Genomic DNA, 27,042 nt, shown 5'->3' on the forward strand with positions numbered 1-27,042 from the left:
TACGGTAAAGAAAATATAATATTATGAAATATTCAATATTAGGAGGATTTTCTTCGATGCCAAATACCTTAAAATAAATTATAATTGTTTACATTTTATATTAGAATACCAAATAAAATTTCATGTGAACCAAAACATTTGTTAAATTTGCAAACTACAACATTGATGAACTTAGTTGATAAAATTAAAAAATATTTCAAAAAAATATAAAAGGAAAACAAATATTTAAATTAAAATATATTTTAAATGTTTGTTTACTTCAATTTTTTAAATTCTAATGAATATCTTTTTTATACACTAATAAAAGTTATAATATATCACTTGATCAAAATGACACAAAGAATAAATAATAAACATAATAATAAAAGGAAAACAAATATTCAAATTAAAATATATTTTAAATGTTTGTTTACTTCAATTTTTTAAATTATAATAATCTCTTTTTTATACACTAATAAAAGTTATAATACATCACTTGATCAAAATGACACAAAGAACAAATAATAAACATAATAATAAAATTTTGACATAGATTTTGTATCTTTTGAACTTCAATATATGTTGGATAATGACAAATAAATATTCATAACAATTACATTAAATTTTTATATTGTAGTAAATAAAAGTTATTTATACAATTAAAGTGGAAAAAATTACAGTATGATTAATAGTGAGTTATAAAATAACAAATAATTAGATAGAATATATCGAAATATTATTCTACATGATGAAAATAAACAATAAATAAAAATATTAAAAGACTAACAAATGTGTGTTTTAGAAATAATTTGAGAGACTATCGAAAGAAATCGCACAAAGGAAATCAAATGTATAATTAAGGTATGATAAAATGAAAAATACCTTACAGAACTAATTATTAAATTATGTTTGAAGTGGTTAAAATTAAATAGAAATATCATTAGTGACCAAAAAATTTGTCATTAAATTACATATAAATTAGTAATTAAATTGGTCACTAAATCAAGTACAGATTCGATCATTGAATCGGTCACTAATTTAGTCATTGATTCAGACAATAAATCAACTACTACCACCAATGACGAAAAATAGTGACTGATATGGGTTACTGACTAAATCAGTCACCATTTCATGTTTTTCTTGTAGTGAATTATCATATACTATTCCTAAATATCATTATATATATATATATATATAAAATTTTAACCACTTCAAACAGAATTTAAAGTGAAAAAATTACATTATGATTAATAATGAGTTATAAAATAAAAAATAATTAGATAGAATATATCGAAATATTATTCTACATGATAAAAATAAAAAAAATAAATAAAAATATTAAAAAACTAACAAATGTGTGTTTTAAAAATAATTTGAGAGACTATCGAAAAAAATCACACAAAGGAAATCAAATGTATAACTAAGGTATGATAAGACGAAAAATATCTTAGAGAATTAAGAAAACTTTTCAAATATTAACATATAATTAATGGTTGAAAAATAACGAAAATTATTTTAATGAAACAAAAGAGTTCTTCAAATTAAACAAAAATTAATAATAATAATAAGTAAATAATTTTTTTTATATTATCTTAAATTGAGAGTATAAACATTCTCATGTGAAAGAAAAATTTATAATAAATAAAAATATTAAAAAATAATATAAATATTCAAATGTGAGGCATAATTTTTTTTTAATTAACATACATCATTTTAACATAATTACATAAAGGTTATGATAAGATAAAAAATATATTGGAGATGAGAATGAGTTTCATGACAAATGAAATAATTAAAAGAAATAAAAAATAGAAAAAAAAATATATATAGGGGTTACTTGATTAATTGTGAATATTTTAATAATTTAAACGAGAATGGAGATATGGCGGGGACGGGTATTATGGCGAGTATATGTACATCCCCATACCCATCCCCACACCCAACTGAAAAAGTCGGGGATTCCCCATACCCATACCCATACCCAGTCAATGCGGGGATTCCCCGTCAAAACGGGGACGGGTTCGGGCAATACCCACGGGGACGAGTTTATTTGCCATCTCTAATTTTCACGAATATGGAAGAGTGTATTTGGGGGATGGATGGATTAATCCATCCCCTCAAAACAGCGATGATACTGCAGTGGAGTTAGGCAGATGACGAAAATGTCCTTGTTGAATCCATGTATGTATGGGGAAGAAGAGAGTTGGTTGAGTGTGGTGGGCGAGGAAGAGGATGAAGGGGTGGGCTGTAGTTGCACGAAAGTGGCATGGTGATGGTGGTGATATACACCGGTGCTGCAAGTGTGCAAGTGTGTGTTGTGTGGATGGCACCGGTTACGTAACCGGTGCCTTAACATTGAAGGTGATGACACCGGTTACGACACTGGTATCATGTGTGTGTGTGTTTTTTGTTTTTTTTTTTAAACTTTTTTTTTAACTTTTTTTATATAACTTTTGTATAATTTTTTTAAAATTTAATTGAATAAATTTTTTTACATTCATAAAAATTTAATTGTTTTATTTTAAATTTTCATACAATTTTAATATTTTTTTAATTTGTATTAATTAATTATAATTATTTTTATAACATCAAATTACAAAATTATTCTCTTTTTCTATCAAGGGTATTTTGGTAACTTCCTAATTCTATCAATTTTTACAATTAATTTTATCTATCACATCAATCAAATCTCTCACTAACTTTCATAAAACTTATCTCCAAATCCACTTACTTTACTCTCTAAATCCACTCAAAAAAACATAAAAATTCATCTATCCAAATCTACACAAATCCATCTTCATACTCTCTCCCATATCCACCCCTCAAACGAACACACCCTTAAGGTTTTGGGGTTGGTGTCAAATGTCTTGTATATATAAAAAATCAATGTCATATAAACCATATGAAACCACAATCTCTCAATGACTATATATATATATATATATATATATATATATGAAAGAATGTATAACACTGAAATATCCCAAACCTCTGTCACCCCTCAAATTCCCCCTTGCACTTTCTTAATGGCGAACATTCCACCACATTTTCTCACATCCACTGATGCTACAACCAATGCTGTTAATCCACGCTATCTTCATTATCAAACAAGACCTCTAGATCATGGTTTGGCTCTTGGCGTCAATGTCTTCTACTATTCTTAAAGAAATGGTCAGCCTCAAAACGTCTGCAGAAATATTGAAGAAACTCAACACATACTACATTAGTCATTCCAAAGCACGCATAGAGAAGTTCAAGATGAAATTGAAAACTACCAAGAAAGACAAAAGTATAGCTATGTATGTTCTTGACATTAAAAGCACAGTCAATTCTGTTCTTGCTCCTGGATATAATATCACTGATGAAGAATATATTGAAGTCATTGGCTTACTTGATGAATATGATGCGTTTGTAACCTCTTTCTCGTCTTAACCCTTATTCCTGTTACCGAGATTGAAGTTTCCTCCTTGCTCAAGAAGAAGGAATTGAGAGACATAGACAAATTGATCTCACGATTCAAGCGAATATAACTCAGCACTCCTGAAACAAAAACACTCGCGAAAGGCAGAATCATCGCACTAGGGAAACCTTTTTCAGGATACAACAACACTTATGGAATACATTCTTTCTTTTCCAGAAACAACAATCGCTCGACCTGGCAAACCACTCGATCACCTTCTCAATCCATACCTAGGCCTCGATGTCAGTCACAAAACAAGACATCTTGCGTCCGATTGTTGGCACCGCTTCAATCAGGATTTTCAGCATTCTTTTCAAGTTCATAATTCTCAGGTTTCATCTTCCTATATACTAATGTTGATGACCAACTGTCTATGTCCTCCACTATGATTGATCCTTATGATTGATCCTTTTGTTAGGTCTACAAAAATTCTTTGGAAGATATAATACCAATAAGATCTGAGCCAAATCATATTAACACTACTCTTAACCTAAAATCTTAAGACAATAGATTTTTGTGTTTTATCCTTGTATGATATACTGAACTTTGTCATTTTTACTATGAGATTTAGACTCATTTGAATTTACAATAATTTTGAAGTATTCCAAATAACACGGCATATTTTCCTTAATAATGAGTTCTCAAATATTTAGTAAAGTGTCTATAGACTACTTTTCAAATATTGATTATCTCAATAGATACAATCATGTATTAAGATAAGAGTAATCATATTTTCACACACATTATTCATTCATTTGACACTACAATGTAAAGGTAAAATAATAATAAGAAAAGTAAACTTCTTGTATTTATGAAAGAAAAGAAAGAAGGAAGGGTAATGAAAGTTTGTAAAAAATTTTGATTGTCAAATTATGATTACTCTTGAGACAAAGACGACTATTCTCTCTTTGAAGATGTTTTCTTTCTTTTGCCATTTTTAGCATGCCTACCTGCAATGTATTTCCGAGATTTCTAGCACAGTAAAGTTCCCTCTTCCTAAGAACAAAAATATTGGGTGGAATTCGACTGAAAGATTGACTGATCTAAGTTTGACAGCGTGTATAGATTAGGAAAATTATTTTCTTAAGATAGGTTGAGTCACGCACGTGATTGATTTTATTTATTCCTAACTTTTCTTTTCCCCATAAGATAGCATGAAAAATTGTTTTCATTGTGTAATGCTAGCCAGCTATACATAGCCAAATTCAAGGAGCATCCCAAACAAGAATGTGAACAGCAAAATTAAATATTGGGAGGACTACACCTCAACCCTCATGCTCAAAAGTACACCTTCCAGGAAGATAGAAGACATAATTTTATTTATGATTCACCGGTCCGTTCACTTGTGTCGTCTACCTACTTTCTTCTGCTGGGTAATCAAGATGTTCTAGTTTAAGTACAGTAACTGGCCATTGCAAATTCCCAATAGTTAATAAAATTGCAAAACACACTACTGCATTGTAGCGTACATGGCCTCCTTTACCCTTATTCACATATTTGCACTTCTCAGCTTCACCATCAATTTCGTAGCCACTGAAGCACAGTTCGGCTATGATTTTTCGGGCTATAATTGTTCAGAAAGCCTAACCACTCGAAACAGCGATTTCCAATCGAACGTGAGGACCCTTCTGTCATATTTATCTTCCAACGCCACCGCTAACAAGCAATTCTACAACACCACAGTCACCGGTACAACCCACTCCAACACTGTGTATGGGATGTTCTTCTGCTCGGGTGACGTCCCCCCTGAGCTTTGCAGCGAGTGCGTGGCAAACGCAACCAATGCAATATTTTCAGACCCAGATGCATATCCAAATTGTTCCTTGACCACAGATGCAGTGATTGGGTACGGCAACTGCATGTTTCGCTTTTCCAACCGTTATTTCTTCTCCGAGCTTAATCTGTATCCAAACTTTCCCACTTCCAACATTTGCGACCCTAAAAGTGAGCCCACGCAGAAAGACTCGAACAGGTTTTTATACAAAACATGTAAGGAAGCGGTGGATGAGGCAGCCGAATCTCCTATTGGTGTGAAGAAGTATGCCACAAGGGAAGCAAGGATGTCTGGGTTTCAGACCCTTTACTGTCAAGCTCAATGCACACCTGATCTCTCACCCCATGACTGCAGAAAATGTTTAAATTATATGATGCCGGGTGCTCAAGATAACAGCTGTCTACCTAGGTATCGTTTGTTAAGCTGTAGCTTGAGGTGCGAAGTCTACCCTTTCTATCGCCCAACTACTACTCCCGCACCTCCCGAACCTGTTCTGGTCCCTGATTCTTCCAACACAGATTCCCAACAACCTCGTTATCTTTCACACAACTGTTCCAGTTCCAGCAACAAAGCCATGATCACCGCCGACAGCGCTTTTCTGTCGAATCTCGCGACACTCTTCACTTACTTGTCTTCCAACTCCACCACCAAGCCCCGTTTCTACAACACCACCGTCGACACGGTGAGTGGCCTCTTCATGTGTCGGGGGGATCTTTCTCCAGATCTCTGTCGACTATGTGTCTTAGATGCAACCAAACGAATAGCCACAGAGTGCCGCTCTTCCAAAGAGGCAGTTATTTGGTACAATAACTGTTTTCTTCGCTATTCCAATCACCCATTTCCCTCCACACTGGAAATCAGTCCTACCTATCACCGCTTGGATGTAGAAAATACTTCAGCCCCCAATCTGCACCAGAGATTCTTCACTTGGACTTTGGCCAAGGCTTTATATGAAGCACAGATGGATACTGGGGGAGCGTTTAAGAACTATGGAACAAAGGAAGAAAAACTCAATGATCACCAAAGCCTCTATACTCTTGCTCAGTGCACGCCAAATATAGATGGTTTCACATGCCAAATCTGTCTAGACAGGATTTTCAACGAAATTCCATGGTGTTGTTTGGCGAGTCCAGTGGGGAAAGTATTTTATCCTAGCTGCTATATGACGTTTGGATTGTCCCCTGGTAACACCAGTGATCACCAAATTGAAGCCAAAAGCCCTGCTACAGGTAATCTTCTGATTCTATCAGTATTTCCATAAATAATCACCTAATTCATATGCTCCCTGCTCCCAAAAGCCAAAAGATATTTTCTTTTTTTAAAATGTCATTTAGCTATTCCAAAACATTTAATTCTATGAAAAACACTGCAACAGAGAACAAGGTAAAATACTTGTATTTCATAATAATTAGTTGTTTTTCTATTCCTATGGCAAGATACATTTAGTATTGCTATTATGAATCGTTAACAGTTATTATTGAGGCCTGAATTAATGAGGCGTGTTAATTTGTAGGAAAAGGTAGGTCAAGCATGATTATCTTAATTGTTTTCTTTGTGGCTCTCTCGCTGGTATTGCTTTCCTTTTGCTGCTATTTAAGACGGAGAAATGCAAGAAAAAGTAGCTATAACACTCTTCTCAGAAAAATTTGTAAGTATTGGGAATATGGTTGCAACAACAAATCAATCTACAATTATTTACATGTGAGTTTCATAGATTTTTCAAACTGAACTAATTTAACAATATTTTGGTATAGTTGGTCATGAAAGTGTCACTTTAAAGGGCTTGCAATTTCATCTGAATATGGTTAAAGCAGCAACGAATAATTTTTCCCATCAGAATAAGATTGGCAAAGGGGGATTTGGAGAAGTTTACAAGGTAAGAAAATGTGATAATTTTTTTTATTTATACTTTCTTTATTTTGTTACAGTACAAACAAAATGATACTTTATACATTTTTTAGGGCATTTTGTCTGATGGACGACAAGTAGCTATTAAAAGGCTTTCAAGATGTTCTAAGCAAGGTTCAACAGAATTCAAAAACGAAGTTTTATTAATAGCCAAGTTACAACACAAAAATCTTGTGGCATTTATAGGATTTTGCTTAGAAGAGGAGGAAAAAGTTCTTATTTATGAATATATGCAGAAAGGAAGTCTTGATTATCTTTTATTTGGTTAGATATCTTTCACCTTAAACTTTTTAATTAGTTAAAGTGATTTAAATATTATGTATTTCTTTTATATAATTATAATTAATTTTCTTATTCATTCAAAATGTTTTGCAGACGACACTCAACCGCAAAAGTTAAGTTGGTCCGAGCGATACAAGATTATAGAAGGAATTGCTCTAGGAATTTTATATTTACATGATTATTCACGACTTAAAATTATACATCGAGATCTTAAACCTAGTAATGTTTTATTAGATGAGAACATGAATCCCAAAATATCAGACTTCGGCATGGCTAAAATTGTTGATTTGGATCAAGATCGTGGAAATACTAACAAAATTGTTGGAACATAGTAAGTTTTCTCCCTTATTTATTTTTTAAAAAAAATTTGTTTGTCTCACTTTTATACATATTTGTTAGCTAATTTATATTTTTTATAGTGGTTACATGTCACCAGAATATGCTATGCTTGGACAATTTTCTGAAAAGTCAGATGTTTTCAGTTTTGGTATCATGGTTCTTGAAATTGTTACTGGAAAAAGGAATGTGAATGCTTATGAATCACAAGATGAATCAGGTACTATTGTGGAAGGCTTCATGGGTTATGTAAGTATGGCAATTCGGAACTTTTTAATAATAATTGCACAAATATATATATATACTCCTTCATAAATATCCATTTTCATAATTTGTTATAGGTTTGGAGACAATGGAAAGATCAAAGATTATTAGGCATCTTGGACTCCAACATAAAGGAAAACTTTTCGGAAGTGGAAGTTCTAAAATGTATTCATATTGGTTTGTTATGTATTCAAGAAAATCCAAATATTAGACCTACAATGGCAACTGTGGTTTCATATCTTAACAATGGATCACTAGAATTATCGTCTCCACAAGATCCAACACTTTTCATGCAGAACATAGGTCATCCGATAATTCCTAAGCAAGGATCAAGTTCCAGTCAAGATAACAATGATCACCATCAGGTATCTATTAATGAGATGTCTGTAAGTAATTTTTATCCAAGATAATTCATTAATTTCTTATTTGATAGCATTAATTTTTTTGTTTATTCCTCAAAGAAAGTTATAATTTATCTTTGTAAAGTTTAATAAACTTTCATTTAACATTGATGGAGATTAATGCTTATGTATTGATGGAGATTTAACAGAGAACAAGTCAACATGACGAACGATAAAGAATTGGATAATATCAGTGATTCCGTCACCGATATTTCTCTAACTAAATTCTTTCCTTGATAATACCATTTTGCCGTTTTATTTGTTACTTATGTTTAGAGATGAAATAAACTCATTTTTATGAATATTATTTGAATTTGTCTTTATTTTAACTGAAATTTTCATATTAATTAGATATAAGAATGAATGTAAAAAATCTCCGAATATTAATTAGATATAAGAATGAGTATAAAAAATTTCCATTTTTTCGGTCGAAAATGAAAGTAAATATAAAAATTTACATATCTGCCCGATAATATATGAAATTGCAAAATCCCTGCCGGCCCGTCCAGTTGCCATCATGCTACATACACTTCAACTGTACGCATTAAATTGTAACAAATCCATCGAACATTTGCATTTTCTAATAGACAATATTAGAAAATTGGAACAATATAACTTCAATTTTGGCTCTGAGTTCTTCCGATATTCATCATAAAATTCAAAATTTGAATTTGAGAATCACTGAGTTTGGACAACTAAATTCTTGAGTTCTTCATAAACTCATAATAAAATTCAGAATTTTATGTACAGTAAATGAAGATAGATGTTCCAGTTTAAGTACAGTAAATGGTCATATTTAGGGGTGGTAAAACGGGTTAGCTCGATCTATTTTGGCATGGTTCGTATGTGGTCCGTTAAAAACAGGTCGAGCCGAGCTGGCCCATCAAACAGAAGCGGGCTAATAATCACAACCTGTCCCGTATAGGACAGGCTAATGAATAGGGTCGGACTGACCCGTCCAGTTTTTTTTTTCCTTTTTAGGAGTTTTTTAATTTGTTTTCAAATTTTTTAATTTATTTTATTTTTTAAATTTGTTTATATATACATATAAATTATTATTAAAGTCATATTTAATCAAATAAAATATTTTTTAAATTTTTAATTGATTAGTTAATGTTTTTAATTAGATAAGTTAAAATAATTATCAAATTTACATATTAAATTGTTCAATTATAACTAATAATTTAAATTTGATTTGTAGATATTAATAATTTAAATTATAATACTATTATATATTTATACATTAACAGGTTGGCCCGTTGGCCCGTTGGCCAACCCGTTTTGGCACCCCAACCATATTCACGCACAGATAGAAGGCATTTAGGAGCTAAAATTGTTCAATCATACTTAGGGATGGCAACCTGGCGGGGCGGGGACGAGTTTCGCTATCCCATACTCATTCTCGCAGAAAAAATTCATCCTCATCCCCATACCCAGATCCAACGGTTATAAAACTTTTGTCTCATCCCCATCTCCACTGGGTAACGAGTATAATCTTGTACTCATACCCGTACCCGTGTTCTAATTACTTTAATATTTATTTTTATAAAAGAAAAAATTACAACAAAGAAAACATAATATTATCAAATATTCAATATTAGAAGGATGATTGTTTCTTCCATATCAAATACTTTGAAATAAATTATAATTGTTTACATTTTATATTAGAATACCAAATAAAATTTCATGAGAACCAAAACATTTATTAAATTTGCAAACTACAAACATTAATGAAACTTAGTTGATAAAATTAAAAATTATTTTAAAAAAAAATATAAAAGGAAAACAAATATTCAAATTAAAATATATTTTAAATGTTTGTTTACTTCAATTTTTTTAATTCTAATGAATCTCTTATTTATACACTAATAAAAGTTATAATGCATCACTTAATCAAAATGACACAAAGAACAAATAATAAACATAATAATAAAGTTTTGACATAGATTTTATATCTTTTGAACTCTAATATATGTTGGATAGTGACAAAAAAATATTCATAGAAATTACATTAAATTTTATATTATAGTAAATAAAAGTTATTTATACAATTAAAGTATAAAAATTACCTTATGATTAATAATGAGTTAGAAAATAAAAAATAATTAGATAGAATATATCGAAATATTATTCTACATGATGAAAATAAACAATAAATAAAAATATTAAAAAATTAACAAATGTGTGTCTTAGAAATAATTTGAGAGACGGTTGAAAAAAATCGTACAAAGTAAATCAAATGTATAATTAAGGGTATGCTGAGATGAAAAATACCTTAGAGATCTAAGAAAACTTTTCAAATATCAAAATATATACTCAATGGTTGAAAAATAACGAAAATTATTTTAACAAAACAAAAGAGTTCTTCAAATTAAACAAAAATTAATAATAATAAATAATTTTTTTTATATTACCTTAATGTAAAAGAAAAATATATAATAAATAAAAATATTAAAAAAGAATAGAAATATTCAAATGTGAGGCATAATTTTTTTTTAATTAATATACATCATTTTAACATAATTACATAAAGGTTATGATAACATAAAAAATATATTAGAGATGCGAATGAGTTTCATGACAAATCAAATAATTAGAAGAAATAAAAAATAGAAAATATATATATATATATATATATATATATATATATATATATATGGTTACTTAACTAATTGTGAATATTTTAATAATTTAAATGAGGACGGGTATTATGGTGGGGATATGTACATCCTCATATCCATTCCCGTACCCAATTGAAAAAGTCGGAAATTCCCCATACCCATACCCATACCCATACCCAGTCAATATGGAGATTCCCGGATTCGAATAATACCCACGGATCGAATTTATTTACCATCTCTAATCATACTACGACCGTAAGAAAACAGAAACTGTGCAAATGTAAACAAAAAAGAATTGTATTTGGGCGTAAAATTTGTAATTTTTTTATCAATATAGGAAAGAATTAAATTAATAAAGTAGAAAAATTTAGGGTAATATAAGACCTTATTTACTTAGTTTAGCCTTAATTTTTATCTTTTGTAATCTCATAATGATTTAAGACCAATGGTTGTGATCGATCACATTAACCCTTATATTTAAGAGCATCTAAAAAACTTATTTGGCAAATATATCACTCATATTTGTTAAATAGCTTCTCATTATCTTATCTCTGCATTCCCACGTAATGCTACGTCACACCCTTTTTTTCTTTCTTCATTTCCCTGAATGTTACGGCGACTGAATCACAGAGCCACATTTAAATTTAATCAAAATTTTGACCTTTTAAATCATCTTAAAACTTTAATTATTTATTGTAAAAAATATAAATTTAAAAGTTTAATTAAAAAGACATAAAAAATCAATTAAAATAAGAAAAATAGATAATAAAAAAAATCAAAGAGCCGAAATTATAATTGAGATGAATAATCATAATATATTAGTAGGTAATTTTTTTCATTTTTCCGTTTCATTTTTTTACTTATAAAAAATCATTTCATCTGTATTTTTTTTTTCAAATTTTGTATAGTAAATAGAAAAGCAAAAAAATAATTTTAATATTTTCCATAGAAATCTCTGAAAAAGAATATGATTTTATAATCATAAAATAAAAATACCATATCTTAGATGACGAATAACATATTTGCGATGGAAACGTTTGGAACAAGCGAGAAAATAAACGATGAAAAGTCTCCCTAGAATGACGGACTCCACTCCATGTGTGGAAAAATTTCTTGTACTGTTTTTTTTTCTCCATTTTTTTATTTTTATAAAGATGGACCAAAAGTCTCCTGAAAATGATTCAGGTGCAATCTTGGGCAATTTTCTGTCAATATTTATTGAGATTATCTCCATGATTTATCATTCATGTGTTAGAATCCTAAAGAAATTATTTAATAAAATGCGTTACCATTTATTAAATCATACTCTTAAGACCGAGTTACGGGTAAGAAAGAAATTTAGTATAATAGATAAAAGTCTTTGTTTGGTGACCCTTAAATTCTACTCCATCTCATCATATGAACCAGACTCAAAGAACCATTCTCTGAACTCATCCATGGCTTCGTATCTCAAATACGTGATACCCTTTATCTTTTCTATCACCTTCAACTTCACTGCCACCAGCGCACAGGGTCTTTCTTATCAGTACCAAGTCTGTTCAACAAACAAATTCACTCCCAATAGCACCTTCCAAAGCCACCTCACAACCCTCTTCTCTTCCTTAACTTCGGAAGCCTCCAGCAATGTCGAATTCTTCAACAACACCATCACGGGGACAAACTCTTCCGACACAGTGTACGGATTATTCATGTGCAGGGGTGACATCCCCTCCGACCTATGCAATCACTGTGTCGGGAACGCAACACAGAGACTATCCACACACGCAGACTGCACCTTGTCCAAAGCTGCAGTGGTGTATTACGACGAGTGCATAGTTAGGTATTCCAACCGTTCTTTCTTCTCCACCCTAACCATGCAAGCTGGTTATGCCCTTTGGAACCCCACCAATATGACCAACCAAGAAAGCTTCAAGAGTTTACTGTATGACACCATGAACAAAACTGCGGATGAAGCAGCCGATTTTCCTACTGGTGCTAAAAAGTTCGGCACAAGAGAAATAAGCATAGACATATTTCAGAACCTTTATTGTCTTGCTCAGTGCACACAAGACCTGTCTCCCGGAGATTGCAGAAGCTGTCTGGATAGCTTGATAAATTCCGATCTTCCAGAGTGCTGTGCAGGATCTCAGGGAGGAAGAGTTTATTACCCAAACTGCATCATCAGGTTTGAAATTTACCCTTTTTTTCGATCCCTTTCCACGGCACCAACACCATCACCGGCAGGACTCGTTCCTCCGCCCAATTCAGGAGGTGAGTTATGTTTAATATTATATGCTTCTGTCATCTGCCGGCTGAATTAAGATTTGATTTTTCACTATTCTCGTAAAAAATACACTTTTCACGGTGTTATTTGACAATAAACAACCATTTTTATAAAAGAAATTAAAAATGTTTATCAAAAAATATTTTCTATTTTTTTAAGCCATAACAGATCATATAAGAATTTAAACATTTTTCTTACTTTAATTTTCAATTTCTTTTTAATTGAAAAAACTCGTTCAGCAGATACTGTTAAAATATTTTTTATTAAAAATTATTAATTATATAAACTCTATATGTTTATATTTTATATTTGGAAATTACTTATTTTCGTTTGTATACGTATGTTTTTAATGCATCTACCTTTGTTATTTAAAATTATATAAAGACCGAAATGAATTTAAAAAAAAATTGTTGGTGTAATAAATTAAAATAAATAACAAGAAATAAAAGTAAAAATTACAGTGACATAAAAACAAAAATGAGTAAATATTAATTCATTATAAGAATAAGTTGTTTTCTTGTCTTATGTTGTTTCTTTCGTGGAAGTCCCGCATCTATTTCATACTATATAAATGTTTCATACTATATAAATGAAATGTAAATTTTATTTTATAAATTAAAATAGGTTTAAAATTTTATTTCTTACATTATTAGATGAACTTGAGTAAAAACCTCTTCTTTATTAATTTAAGTCTCATAACACTTGCATAAATCTGTTGGTAATAAGTTGAAACGAGAATCGAAAGAAGAATGTAATGTAATTGTTTGTAATATTTAAACAAAAAAGCATTTTCATTCTGTTCTTTATCCTTCCGGGATAATAAAGTTTATATTGCTTTATTCCATGGAAATGTACTATATTATTAATATATATATATATATATATATATATATATATATATATATATATATATATATATATATATATAACAAGACATATTATTATTGTTATTATATCTATTTATTATTATCCGCACTGAATCGCAAATGTTATTTGTATACGAATGACATATAAACTTCTTGTGCAGAAAATAAAAGAAGTCGATCTCGAACAATTACCTTAATTGTTGTTCCCATTGTCAGTTTGGCGACTTTCTTGAGTATATTTTATTATATTCTCAGGAGAAGAGCGAGAAAGAGTCGTAAGATTCTTCTTAGAAAAAATTGTATGTATTACAATTCTAAAAGAAACTTCAGTTTTAATTATTGATTGCAAGACTTTAAAAGGTTCGTAAACTTATTTCATACATATTGGTTCAGTTGGGGAAGAAAGTTCCACTCTAGAAGGGTTGCAATTTGATTTGGCCACGATTAAAGTAGCAACAAATAACTTTTCCCTTGAGAACAAGATTGGGAAAGGTGGATTTGGAGAGGTTTATAAGGTAAAATGATAAATTTATCTTTTAGTAATATTTTTTAAATAATAGTTTTTTTATAATAAATTTATATTTGGAAAATTATACTTTGAATTCTATTTTTTGACTCTCTTCCTTTACTTTCTGATGTGACTTACTATGGGTCATTGATTCTTTCAAAGAAAAATATACTGATATATTAATTAATGACCCACATAAAAGCACGTGAAAGAGTAAATAAAGAGAGTCAAAATATGAGAGTCATAGTACCATCATCCTTTATATTAGGTGATCATGTTTAAAGTCTGATTTTTATTTATAGGGTATTCTTCTCGATGGACGATATATAGCTGTTAAAAGACTTTCAACAAGTTCTAGACAAGGTTCAGTTGAGTTCAAAAATGAAATTTTATTGATAGCCAAGCTCCAACATAAAAATCTCGTGGCATTCATAGGATTTTGTTTGGAAGAAGAAGAGAAAATTCTTATTTATGAATATGTATCAAATGGTAGTTTGGACTACTTTTTATTTGGTAAACACCTTTTAACCTTGAATTTTTTAATAATTTAAATTATTCATGCATGTAATTCAACTTAATATTACTATAAAAGATCACTTACTCTTGTTTTATTTGATATAACAGCTGATCAACAGGAGAAATTAAGTTGGTATCAACGCTACAAAATTATTGGAGGAACTGCTCTTGGAATTCTTTATTTACATGAATATTCTCGACTTAAAATTATTCATCGTGATCTTAAACCCAGTAATATTTTATTGGATGAAAATATGAATCCTAAAATATCAGATTTTGGATTGGCTAGAATTGTCGACATAGATCAAAATCGTGCAGAAACTAATCGAATAGTTGGAACATAGTAAGTGTTGAATTCTAACTCATTAATTTATTTTTTTTAGTTCTTTACATTATACGATTTAACCATTTTTTTTGTAGTGGTTACATGTCACCTGAATATGCAATGTTCGGACAATTCTCTGAAAAATCAGATGTTTTCAGTTTTGGAATTATAATACTTGAGATAATTACCGGTAAGAAAAATGGAAATTCTTATGGACCCAACCAAGGTGAAGAAGGCTTGATGAGTAATGTAAGTATAATAATTTCTTATATATTATCTATAAAAAAAATGCAACAACTTCAATTTTAATTAATTTGATATTTGTTGCAGGTTTGGAGAAATTGGACGAATCGAACACCATTGACTATACTTGAATCAAATATGAAAGAAAATTATTTTCAAACCGAAGTGATTCGATGCATTGAAATTGGTTTATTATGTGTTCAAGAAAATCCAGATGTTAGACCTACAATTGCAGAAGTTGTTTCTTATCTTAATGATCTCACACTTGAATTGCCATCTCCTGAAGAACCAGCATTTTTCTCTCATGCAATAGATCCGAAAACAGTCATGCAGCACGGGTCAAGTTCCAACTCATCTGTGACTGCTTCCATACCGTTTTCTATTAATGAAATGTCTATTAGTGACTTTTATCCACGATGATAGGTTATTTTTATTGTAAGTATGTATTTACTTTGTAGATGGCTATCATCTATGAATAATTTTAATTTTTAATAATGTGACTGTTTTGAAAAAAATTCTTTGGTGATTTTAAAGTAACTTGTTCTATTACACGAGAAATTAGGCTCTCTTTATTTAATGTGTTACAAGGGATTGATTAATTTGGAGTAATTAAGAGAAAAATGGAAATTAATTGTGCTCTGGCTTAATGAAAGGATAAGAAATTTGAAGAAGTTTTGCTTTTATTTTTGATGTATTTATGTCATGTGTTTGATTAATACAACTCAAAAGTCGAAATATGTAAGATAAAAAAGATAAAATCCATACTTACCAAAACATGGACCAAAGTGGCACAAAGTGTAGAACTTGGCTTTTTTTGTATTTTGAGGTCAATTTGTAATCAAATTTGTATAAATGGGTTCGTTACTTTTTTTTTTCAAAAATGGGTTAAGTTGTTAGGGAGGAGGACGACATTGAAGATGAAGTCGTCCTCCACAATTTCAGTTTCTTTATTTTTCTTTAAACAGGTGATGTCGTTACCTGGGAGGACGTTTTGTTCATTTGGAAAAAGTGAAGTCGTCGTCCTACATGACTTCACTTTTTCATTTTTTTGTTTTTTTTTTTTTTTCATTTTGATTAATTTTTTAGTTTAAATTTATTGAAAAAATAAACAGTAAAAAAACATTAATAGAATAAAAATAAACATTAAATTAATATATTTTAACATTGATTAATAATTAAAATATAATAATTAAGTTAGTAAAAAATTATAAAAATAAATAATTATAAATTAAAAAAAAACAAGAACAGGTATCGAAAATTGAAAAAAATAATATTAATCAAAACTGAAAAATAAAAAAAATAAGAAAACTAATCAAAACTGTTGAATTAAAAAAAGGAAAAAGGAAATCTGAAATATTTAAAAAAGAAAATAATTAAAAGTGAAAATTTTGAAAAAAAATAAAAAAAAAAAACTAAAAAGTTTGAAAAAAATAAATGAAAAGTAAAGTCGTCGTTTAAACCACAACCGTTCTAAAAAGTGACAAAATCATTTAAAAAAAAAAGCAAAATCGGTCATGTTGACGATTTCACTCTAAATGTCATTATGTTCCATAATGACTTGACCCAATTTAAAAATAAAAAAAATCAACAAATTCTATTTTACAATTTTTTTTATCAAAGAAATCCTGAAATACAAAAAAACGGTAGAACTTCTTCGGCATTTTAAAATCGGACATGAGAGGCAACAAACAAGAGTGGAAAGTTTGAAAGTTCAAGCATTGAAAAGTTCATACACAAATTATGAAACAATTATCATAGCAATAAACATATCCCAGTCTCTTTCAAAAGTAAGTAAATTCTTCCGCACCAAACACAAAATGTAATCAAAATTTTAATTGTTTTGCATATTTTGTTAACGATAAATATGAAAATAAAAAAAAAACTTCTTTATAATAAAAAAAATTGATGAAAAAAATTAAAATATAGACGAATCAAAATTATAATTGATAAATAAAAAATTGAAATCATGAACAAAATTTACCCCTCTGTTTCTGATATTTTTCAAACGTCAAAAAAGTGATGGAAAACGTAAGGGATGCGCAAGAAATTAAATAAGGAGAGTAGAGTGCAGGTGCAACGTGTGGACAATTTTCTGTCCGTGCCCGTCGCTGGTAATGTTTCTTCTTTTCCCACTTAATAACATGTGGGGTCTACTTCGAGTAGATATTTCTGTTTAGATTTCATACCTCTTTTCCTCCATTGTTATCAAATTTTTCCTCTCTTTCGTTGTATTAAACTAGTTTCACTTTTTAAAAAGTAAGTTAAAGTAATTTATTTCGTTAAATTAACGAAAACGATATTATTTTATTGTCACGGTCATTCCTTGTCTGTTCTATACGTTACTTTTATCAATAAATTTACTTTAAATAATAAGATTTCATAGTTGGTCGCGTTATATTCTATCATAGTAACTACTATTATCAATTTGATAGAAATGAATTACTGTTTAATTAGAAAATTAGAAAATAACTAATTTAATTTTTGATAAATTTTATTGCAATATTTTTATTTTTTTTCTTTTTTCTCTCTTATAATCTCCTTTATTTTTGAACAAAGAATGAAAGTGTTTGAGTAAGTAAGGATATCAAATAAATCTGTCTATATAGGTATTGTCTGAATTCTTAACGGAGAATCCTTACACGGATTGGATATAAATATAAGTACGAACAACAGTGGATTTACGTTGTGACCTAGGGAGTCATGGCCCCCCAATTTTTTTTATTTATATTATTTATTATATAATTTTAACTATATTTTTTAAAATTTGATATTTTTAATATATTTATAAATTTAATATTTAAAAAAAATTATATATCAATACATAAGAAAAAGTTTTTTTATTGTCCATATTTATTTTTTAATTTGACTTTTTAAATAAAAATAATTATTTTCTTAATATTATTTTTTAAGTGATAGTTTAACCATCTTTTTATTTAATTATTTTTTTAAATTTAATCACTTTAAATGAAAATTATAAAAATTATTTATATTTAATTTTATAATTATAATTATAATTATAACAATAATTATAATTTTATTATTTTTTAATATCATACAAAAATAAATACAATGTTTTTACTAGTTTATATAAAAAATTTGGGATTACTTTTTTGATTTTTATTTTAATTCAAAAATATCAAGTTAGTTCTCTAATTTTTGTTAGTTTCAATTTGGTTCCGATTTTTGAAAGAATGAAGCAATTTGATTTTTTTTTTGTTAAATTTCTTGGATTGGATCAATGTTTTACCATAAAAATTGTAGTTGTGAATAATGATTTTCTTTGTTAATGTAATTAAAATAATCCTAGTATCAATTTTGATGAAAAAATCTTGTTTCACTTCAAGAAATCTAATAAAAATGATCAAATTGCATCCGTTTTTAAAAGATTGGGAGCACTTTAAGACTGGAAAAAAAATTAGAGAATCAATATAACATTTTTGGTCAAAAAAATGGACCAAAAAAGTAATTCGACCAAAATTTTGACACTCCCAAAATATTGGATGAAGATCCGCCAATGAGTATGAGAAATACACGACTTTTTGATATGAGATGGAATGTATATATCTATCTCATACTCATACCTGCCATAATATTCGTTCCTATCATATCCCGTTCCTTTAAACTACTCATAGTCTATTAAGTAACATTATATATATATATATATATATATATATATATATATATATATATATATATACACACACACACACACACACACTACACATTTTTTTTTAATTTTCTTTTAATTATTTGATTTGTCTTAAAACTCATCCGCATCTCCAATATATTTTTTGTCTTATCACAATCTTTATACAATTATGTTCAAATGATGTATATTAATTAAATATTTTTTATGTCTCATATTTGACTATTTCTAATATTTTTTAATATTTTTATTTATTGTATATTTTATTTTCACATGAAAATGTTTAACACTCTCATTTTAAGTGTTCAATAACATAAACATTTCATTTAATAAGTTATATGAAAAACTATTTTTTTATTCTATTATTATTAATTTTAGTTTCATGTGAAAAGTTCTTGTGTTTCGTTAAAACAATTTTTGCTATCTCAGAACCTTCAACTAGGTTGATATTTGAAAAGTTCTCTTAGATCTTGGAGGTATTTTTTATCTTATCATATCCTTATTTATACATTTGTTTTCCCTTATGTAATTTTATTCCATGGTCTCTCAAATATTTTCTAAGACACACATTTGATCATTATTTTAATATTTTTATTTGTTGTTTATTTTTATAATGTAGAATACTATTTGTATATTTTTATATAATTATTTTTATTCTATAAATTATTATCATACATGTAATTTTATCACTATAATTATATAAATAAATTTTATTTGTCATAATATAATAATTTAATGTATTGTCATGAATTTTTTTATCACGTAAAACTTTTATTAGTGTATAAAATAAGATTTCATTAGAATTTAAAAAAATTAATTAAACATACATTTAAAATATTTTTAAAATTTAATATTTATTTTTCTTTTATATTTTTTTAAAATATTTTTAAATTTTATCAACTAGGTTTCATTAGTGTTTGTAAATTTAATAAATGATTTGGTTCTCATTAAATTTGATTTGATATTCTAATTTGAAATATATATAATTGATATATATATATATATATATATATATAATAATTATAATTTCTTTCTAAATATTTGATATTGAAGAAACAAATATCTTTTTAATATTGAATATGTGATAATATTATGTTTTCTTTACCGTAATTTTATTTTATTTTTATAAAAATTAATTAATTAATATTGAAACAATAATAAAATAGGTACAGATACAAGTTCAAATATATACTCGTTATTTGGTAAAATGAGGATGAGACAAAAATTTGATAGTTGTTAAATTTGAGGGATTAAATATAGTGATGAGGATGTATATGTGAGAGAAAGAGAGTGTGTGAGAGTATTTTCTTGAGAGTACTAAAATCATATAGCACTTCAAAAGGAAATTTTATGATTCAAACGTACTTTTTATATGTTGTCACATAGTTCTACACAAACCTTCCAAAGATAAACTTTTTTTTGAAACAAATTTACCTTACAATTTTTTATTTAATGTTTTTAAATAAAATAACTTGTAGTTTAATTCTTTAGCCATTTTTAACTATTATTTTCACTTTCTTTATTTCATTCATTATGTGAATTTCAATAAAAAATAATTGAGTTTTTAAACCATCTTAAAATTTTGGTTTTTTTAATGGTAAATGTGAAAATGACATAAAGTTAATTGTAATAAATAGGAAAAACACGAATCTTAAAAATGAAAGATATCGGTTAAAAATCTCATATCAATTCAAGATAAAATAATTTCATAATATAAATGAAGTATAAACTTCATGTTACAGATCAATTTTTAATTTTGTGAGATTAAACGAGACTTTAAACCTAATTCTACCGATACCAAAGTTATTATTGATAAGTAACCAATAAAACTTAAATCATAAAATATATTTTAGTATACAATGGCCTTTTTGTGGTGTTGTTGTTAGGAAGTGGACAACGACTGTTTCTGATATTTTATCAAACGTCAAATTCCGAAGGAAAGGGATTGGGAAATGACGAAAGATGGACTAAAATAAAAGTCTTCCACTCTTTATTGTTATTGGTATCGAAATTGCGAAATATATATATATATATATATATATATATATATATATATATATATATATATATATATATATATATATATATATACTTTAATATCATTTTGATGAAGTGTGAGAACACGTGGACAATTTTGCAGCTGTACAAAGTAAGCTACCCGTGTCTTAACGAGGTTGATTAAGGATTCATTCTCAGAAGACCCATATTATATTTTAAAATTTATTTTGTAAAGATTATTTAAAATATATAAATACAAATAATGTATGGGAATAAATTAAATTTAAACTTATTTTTTAGCATATATTAATTTTTAATTTATTATATAAATATCTTTTATTAAACATTTAACTCTTGAGTTTTTTGACATGTCATGATTATCTCATTAAGTAGGGTGAGTTATAATTTATGTTTAATTTTATAAAACCAGCACTATTAGAATGAGTTAGAATTTGATATAGTTGTTCAAGTTTATAAAACGAACACTATATATGTAATTTAATTTGTACAATCAGATTAATAATCAGGAATTCGTCGTTCGTCTACGACGTAAGAAATAGAAAAGAAACTTAATTAATAGAAAGATAAACTCAATTAATAAAAAACAAAAAATCTGACTCACAAAGAAATTAAAATATATCATGAGCATGACTTTCAAAAAAAATCGTATTCATTTTTGCTAACTCCAATTGGAATAATGATAAGGGATTCCTTTCCTGGTGAGCATCCTCAGGAAATTATTTCAACAACTCATTTACTTGTATTAAATAATCTATTTAGACCCATTTAGCGGTAAGAAAGTTGGTGCTGTACGTAAAAGTCTCCGTCATGATTGAAATATGAAAATAAAAAAAAGTCTCCACCTTGCTTATGAAATGAAACTCTGCATTTAGATATCCTCACAAAGAACTACATCAAAAAATCCATGGCATCATGTTTCAGCTATGTCATACCCTTTATCTCTCTTATCTCCCTCTGTTTTATAAGGACTAGAGCTCAGGGACTTCAATATCAGTACCAGGTTTGCTCAAGAAACAAATTCACTCCCAATAGTACTTTTCAAAGCCACCTCACAACCCTATTCTCTTCCTTATCTTCCAAAGCCTCCAACAATGTCGAATTCTTCAACGATACCGTCACTGGGACAAACCCCTCCGACACAGTGTACGGACTATTCATGTGCAGAGGGGACATCCCCTCCGACCTGTGCAATAACTGCGTCGGAAACGCGACACAGAGACTGTCCACACACGTAGATTGTTCGTTGTCCGTAGAAGCAGTGGTGTATTACGACGAGTGCATAGTTCGGTATTCCAACCTCTCTTTCTTCGGCACCGCAGACATGGAAATGAGCTCAGGCTATGTCCTGGCGAGCCCCATCAACATGACAAACCAAGAAAGCTTCAAGCGTTTGGTGTATGTGAGCTTGAACGAAACGGCGGATGAGGCAATGAGTTCAGGTAGTGACGGTGAGAAGTTCGCGACAAAGGAAACAGACATAGATATATTTCAGAAGCTATATTGTCTTGCACAGTGCACACCAGACCTGTCTCCGACAGATTGCAGAAGCTGTCTGAATAGTTTGATAAATTCGGATCTTCCACGGTGCTGTGCAGGGAGGCAGGGAGGAAGAGTTTTATATCCCAACTGTGTCATCAGGTTTGAAATTTACCCTTTTTATCGGTCTCTTGGTTCGGCTCCTACGCCAGCACCGCCGCCGAAATTGGGAGGTAAGTTAGTTCACTACTATGTGCTTGTAATGGCTCTGTTTCTGTTAAACTTATATCCTGAGAAACAAGAATCAAAAAGAATATGTGATGAAAGTGGTTGCAATATCTACAGCATAATTAAACTACACTGGGGTTGAAGAATTCAGGGAAACTTATCTGAGTTAGGATTTTGGACTTTTTTTAGTTTTCTTTCGGAACAAATAGGTATTTTGTTATGCGGCCAATGATATTCTGAAACAATTCTAATATTTCATTATTCTAATCATTATTTAATTATTTATTTTAATTTTTTCTAGTGATGTGATATAATAATTATAAAATGATTAGAATGTTGGATTACAAGTGAATCTGAATCAAAATATTGGTATCCTTTATTTTGTTATGCAATAACAAAAAAAGTAATACCGGAAATAGAAGTCAAAACATCAAGTTTAGTTACGGAAATAAAACATTTAAATTCTCTTTACTATTATTTTAGAAATTTTGATGATGAAATTTAAATTAAATTTTCAGGTAATGAAAGTTGATATTAATGAATCAACAGTAAACTTATTTATCCAAATACATACTATATAAGTTAAATGAAACATATCAAAACGAAAGCTATTTTCCTATTTCAAAAAAATGACATAATGTTTAAAAATAAAGAAAAATGGTCTTTTCACATTCGAACAACTATTTTAATTTTTTTTTATGTGATTATTAAAAATATGAATTTTGTAATTATAAGAAAAACAAAATAATGAACATAAAAGAGTAAATAGCCTCTTTTTTTTTTCTGTGATGATATATATATATATATATATATATATATATATATATATATTTTAATTTTATGTCAAATGATTTCATTTTTAAAGGATGAGTCAATCTAATTTTTTTTTTTTTATCGTGAAAACATTATTGAAATAACCTATATCATTATTTATTGTTTGTGTTATATATCACTTTATTGATTTTCACTAATGATATATTATTCGTTGTTATATAATGTGTTATTATTATATTGTTCTTGTCATTAATTTGATAAGAAAAGTATATGAACTCATCTCTCAAAAAGTGATAATAGAAATGATATAAATAGAAAAAATCATCCATTTCTCAGTGTTGATTAGGACAAATAGTTGATAGAGCGCCACACAATACATCCTAATTTTGATGAATAGTGCGGCTTCACCCAAAGAGATTTTTTTAGATCTGATTATACTTTCCTTTAGTGTTCCATATTTAGATTACATGAAACTTCATTTTCAATTCTCTCTCATCTACTCATTTCTTTTCAAAATTATACTGTAAAAATAAACACACTGTGTGTACAAAAAGAATCTAACTTATCCAAAACAGAGATGACATTAAACAATCCTATCTTAAATAACTGATCAAATCAATACATGCAACCAACTAAATATACAAAGAATTCTGTTAATTATCTAATATAAAATTGTTTAATCTCAGTTTTATTTTTATAAATTAAACTATTCTATATAAAAATTGATTAAACAGATAAAAAAAATTGTATGTGTGATTTCTGAGAGCCCCTTCTAAATACTTATGTGAATGAAAATATTATGTGTATATGAATAACACATAAAATTGTTGTGCAGAAAATAATTCGAGTAGATCAAGAACAATTATCTTAGTTGTTGTACCCATTGTTAGTTTCGCAATTTTCTCTGCTTTTTGCTACTATTTGCTAAGGAGAAGAGCAAGAAAGAGGTCAAAGAATCTTCTTAAAGAAAATTGTAAGTATTGGGATGGTATTATAAAAACTTCAGTTTTTAATTATTGATTTGTAAGTTGCATGTTCATAAAATTATTTACAAGCATGTTGATACAGTTGGTGAAGAAAGTTCCATTCTAGAAGGGTTGCAGTTTGATTTGGCTACAATTAAATTAGCGACAGATCATTTTTCAAATGAGAGCGAGATTGGGAAAGGTGGATTTGGAGAGGTTTATAAGGTAAGAAAAGTATTATAATAAAATTTATGTATTAATTTAGTGACTAAATTTTCATAAATAATTGTTTATATTTATTTATAGGGTATTCTTCAAGATGGACGACATATAGCAGTTAAAAGACTTTCGATAGGTTCCAAACAAGGTTCAGTTGAATTTAAAAATGAGATTTTGTTGATCGCTAAGTTACAACACAGAAATCTTGTGGCATTCATAGGATTTTGTTTAGAAGAACAAGAAAAGATCCTTATTTACGAATATGTGCCAAATCATAGTCTGGATTACCTCTTATTTGGTTCGTTCTCTCACCTTAAACTCATTGATTAGTTAAGATGATTTCTCCATGCATTTGAGTTGAAGATTTATTAATCTAGTTCAAATGGTTGTTATAAAATATTTCTTACTTGTTCCTATTCGTTTGATATTGTAGGTACTAAACAAGAAAAATTAAGTTGGCATGAACGTTATAAAATCATAAGAGGCACTGCTCTAGGAATTCTTTATTTACATGACTATTCTCGACTTAAAATTATACATCGTGATCTTAAACCGAGTAATATTTTGTTAGATGAAAATATGAATCCTAAAATATCAGATTTCGGCTTGGCTAGAATTTTTGACGTTGATCAAAATCGTGCTGAAACTGATCGAATTGTTGGAACTTAGTAAGTTACAAATTCTAACCTATATACATTCACTATTATTATATATTTTTTACAATATTTAATGTAACTTGTTTGTGTTTTTTTAACAGCGGTTATATGTCTCCTGAATATGCAATGCTTGGACAATTCTCTGAAAAATCAGATGTTTTTAGTTTTGGAATTATAGTTATTGAGATTATTACTGGTAAAAAGAATGCTCGTTCTTATGAATCTCACCACATGGATGAAGTTCTCATGAGTCATGTGAGTTTTCTAACTTTTCACATTGAGTATATATTCACACATGTTATATATCACCAAATTGCTCCTTATCTCCTTTTTTTTTCATAACCTTATAATTATTTAAAAGTATATACTAGCACTAATTATACATTATATTAACACCTCTTAATTGTTTGAAAAATATTATAACATACACCCTTACGAGAAAGCTTGTTGTCAAGGGTAAAATAATAAGAGTGTTGTTGCTCTGAAATGTGTATAAGAAAACAAAATTATGAGTACAACAAAAAGCAAGAATTCAATATTTAATTAATTTGATATTTATTACAGGTGTGGAGACAATGGAAGAATGAAACACCAATGGGTATATTGGATCCAAATATGAAAGAAAATTACTCTGAAAGTGAAGTTGTTAGATGCCTTCAAATTGGTTTATTATGTGTTCAAGAGAATCCAAATATTAGACCTACCATGGCAACAGTAGTTTCCTATCTTAATAATCATTCACTTGAATTGCCATCACCTCAAGAACCTGCATTTTTCTTACAAGGAATAGATAGAAGAGTTATGCAGCAAGGATCAAGTTCCAGCTTTTCTGCCAACAGTTCCATGCCATTCTCTGTCAATGAGATGTCTACAACTAATTTTTATCCACGATAATACTTTTATTTTCTTATAAATGTCTTTGTTGTATAGATATCATCCTTTCTTAATTTCGGTAAGGATATGTCATAATTTTGAAAGGGTAGCTTAGATAATTATAAAATAACTTTTATGTAAAATTACTGGTTATGTAAATGAAATATTACTCTTTCTTTTGTGTACTGTCCTTCTCTTAATGTTTGATGTGATTTTTTTTTTTCATTTTATAGTATTTTTTATCTGTAAATATTTCATAGCAAGTTTCCCTTTGATAAATTTATAATTTATATCTACTTGTTAGTTTTAAATTGTACTAAACATCAATTAACATATTTACGTTGACATAGATCAAATATTTTCCGTCCGGTTAAAATTTTCTTGGAAGAACGATGATACATAATTATATCGCTTACTAGATGCAGAAACCTTAAGAAGAA

At 28.4% G+C, this 27,042-nt stretch overlaps 2 protein-coding genes across 2 annotated transcripts; both read left to right on the forward strand.

Annotated features, from left to right (window-relative positions):
* The first annotated feature begins 4,669 nt into the window (after positions 1-4,669).
* LOC114191422 lies at positions 4,670-16,260 on the forward strand. The gene is made up of 14 exons (XM_028080594.1): positions 4,670-6,442; positions 6,727-6,861; positions 6,968-7,089; positions 7,175-7,385; positions 7,497-7,734; positions 7,823-7,988; positions 8,081-8,410; positions 12,339-13,275; positions 14,316-14,453; positions 14,548-14,669; positions 14,965-15,175; positions 15,287-15,521; positions 15,599-15,752; positions 15,834-16,260. The coding sequence occupies exons 1-14, from the start codon at positions 4,909-4,911 to the stop codon at positions 16,164-16,166; spliced, it is 4,866 nt and encodes a 1,621-aa protein (XP_027936395.1). The 5' UTR covers positions 4,670-4,908; the 3' UTR covers positions 16,167-16,260.
* A 5,924-nt stretch (positions 16,261-22,184) lies between these two features.
* LOC114191841 (putative receptor-like protein kinase At4g00960) lies at positions 22,185-26,788 on the forward strand. Its single transcript, XM_028081264.1, has 7 exons — positions 22,185-23,120; positions 24,725-24,862; positions 24,958-25,079; positions 25,161-25,371; positions 25,507-25,741; positions 25,831-25,984; positions 26,294-26,788. Exons 1-7 carry the CDS (start codon positions 22,316-22,318, stop codon positions 26,621-26,623), a joined length of 1,995 nt encoding a protein of 664 aa, XP_027937065.1. The 5' UTR covers positions 22,185-22,315; the 3' UTR covers positions 26,624-26,788.
* The last annotated feature ends 254 nt before the right edge of the window (positions 26,789-27,042 follow it).

Source organism: Vigna unguiculata, chromosome 7, assembly GCF_004118075.2.
Source record: "Vigna unguiculata cultivar IT97K-499-35 chromosome 7, ASM411807v1, whole genome shotgun sequence".
Lineage (NCBI taxonomy): Eukaryota > Viridiplantae > Streptophyta > Magnoliopsida > Fabales > Fabaceae > Vigna > Vigna unguiculata.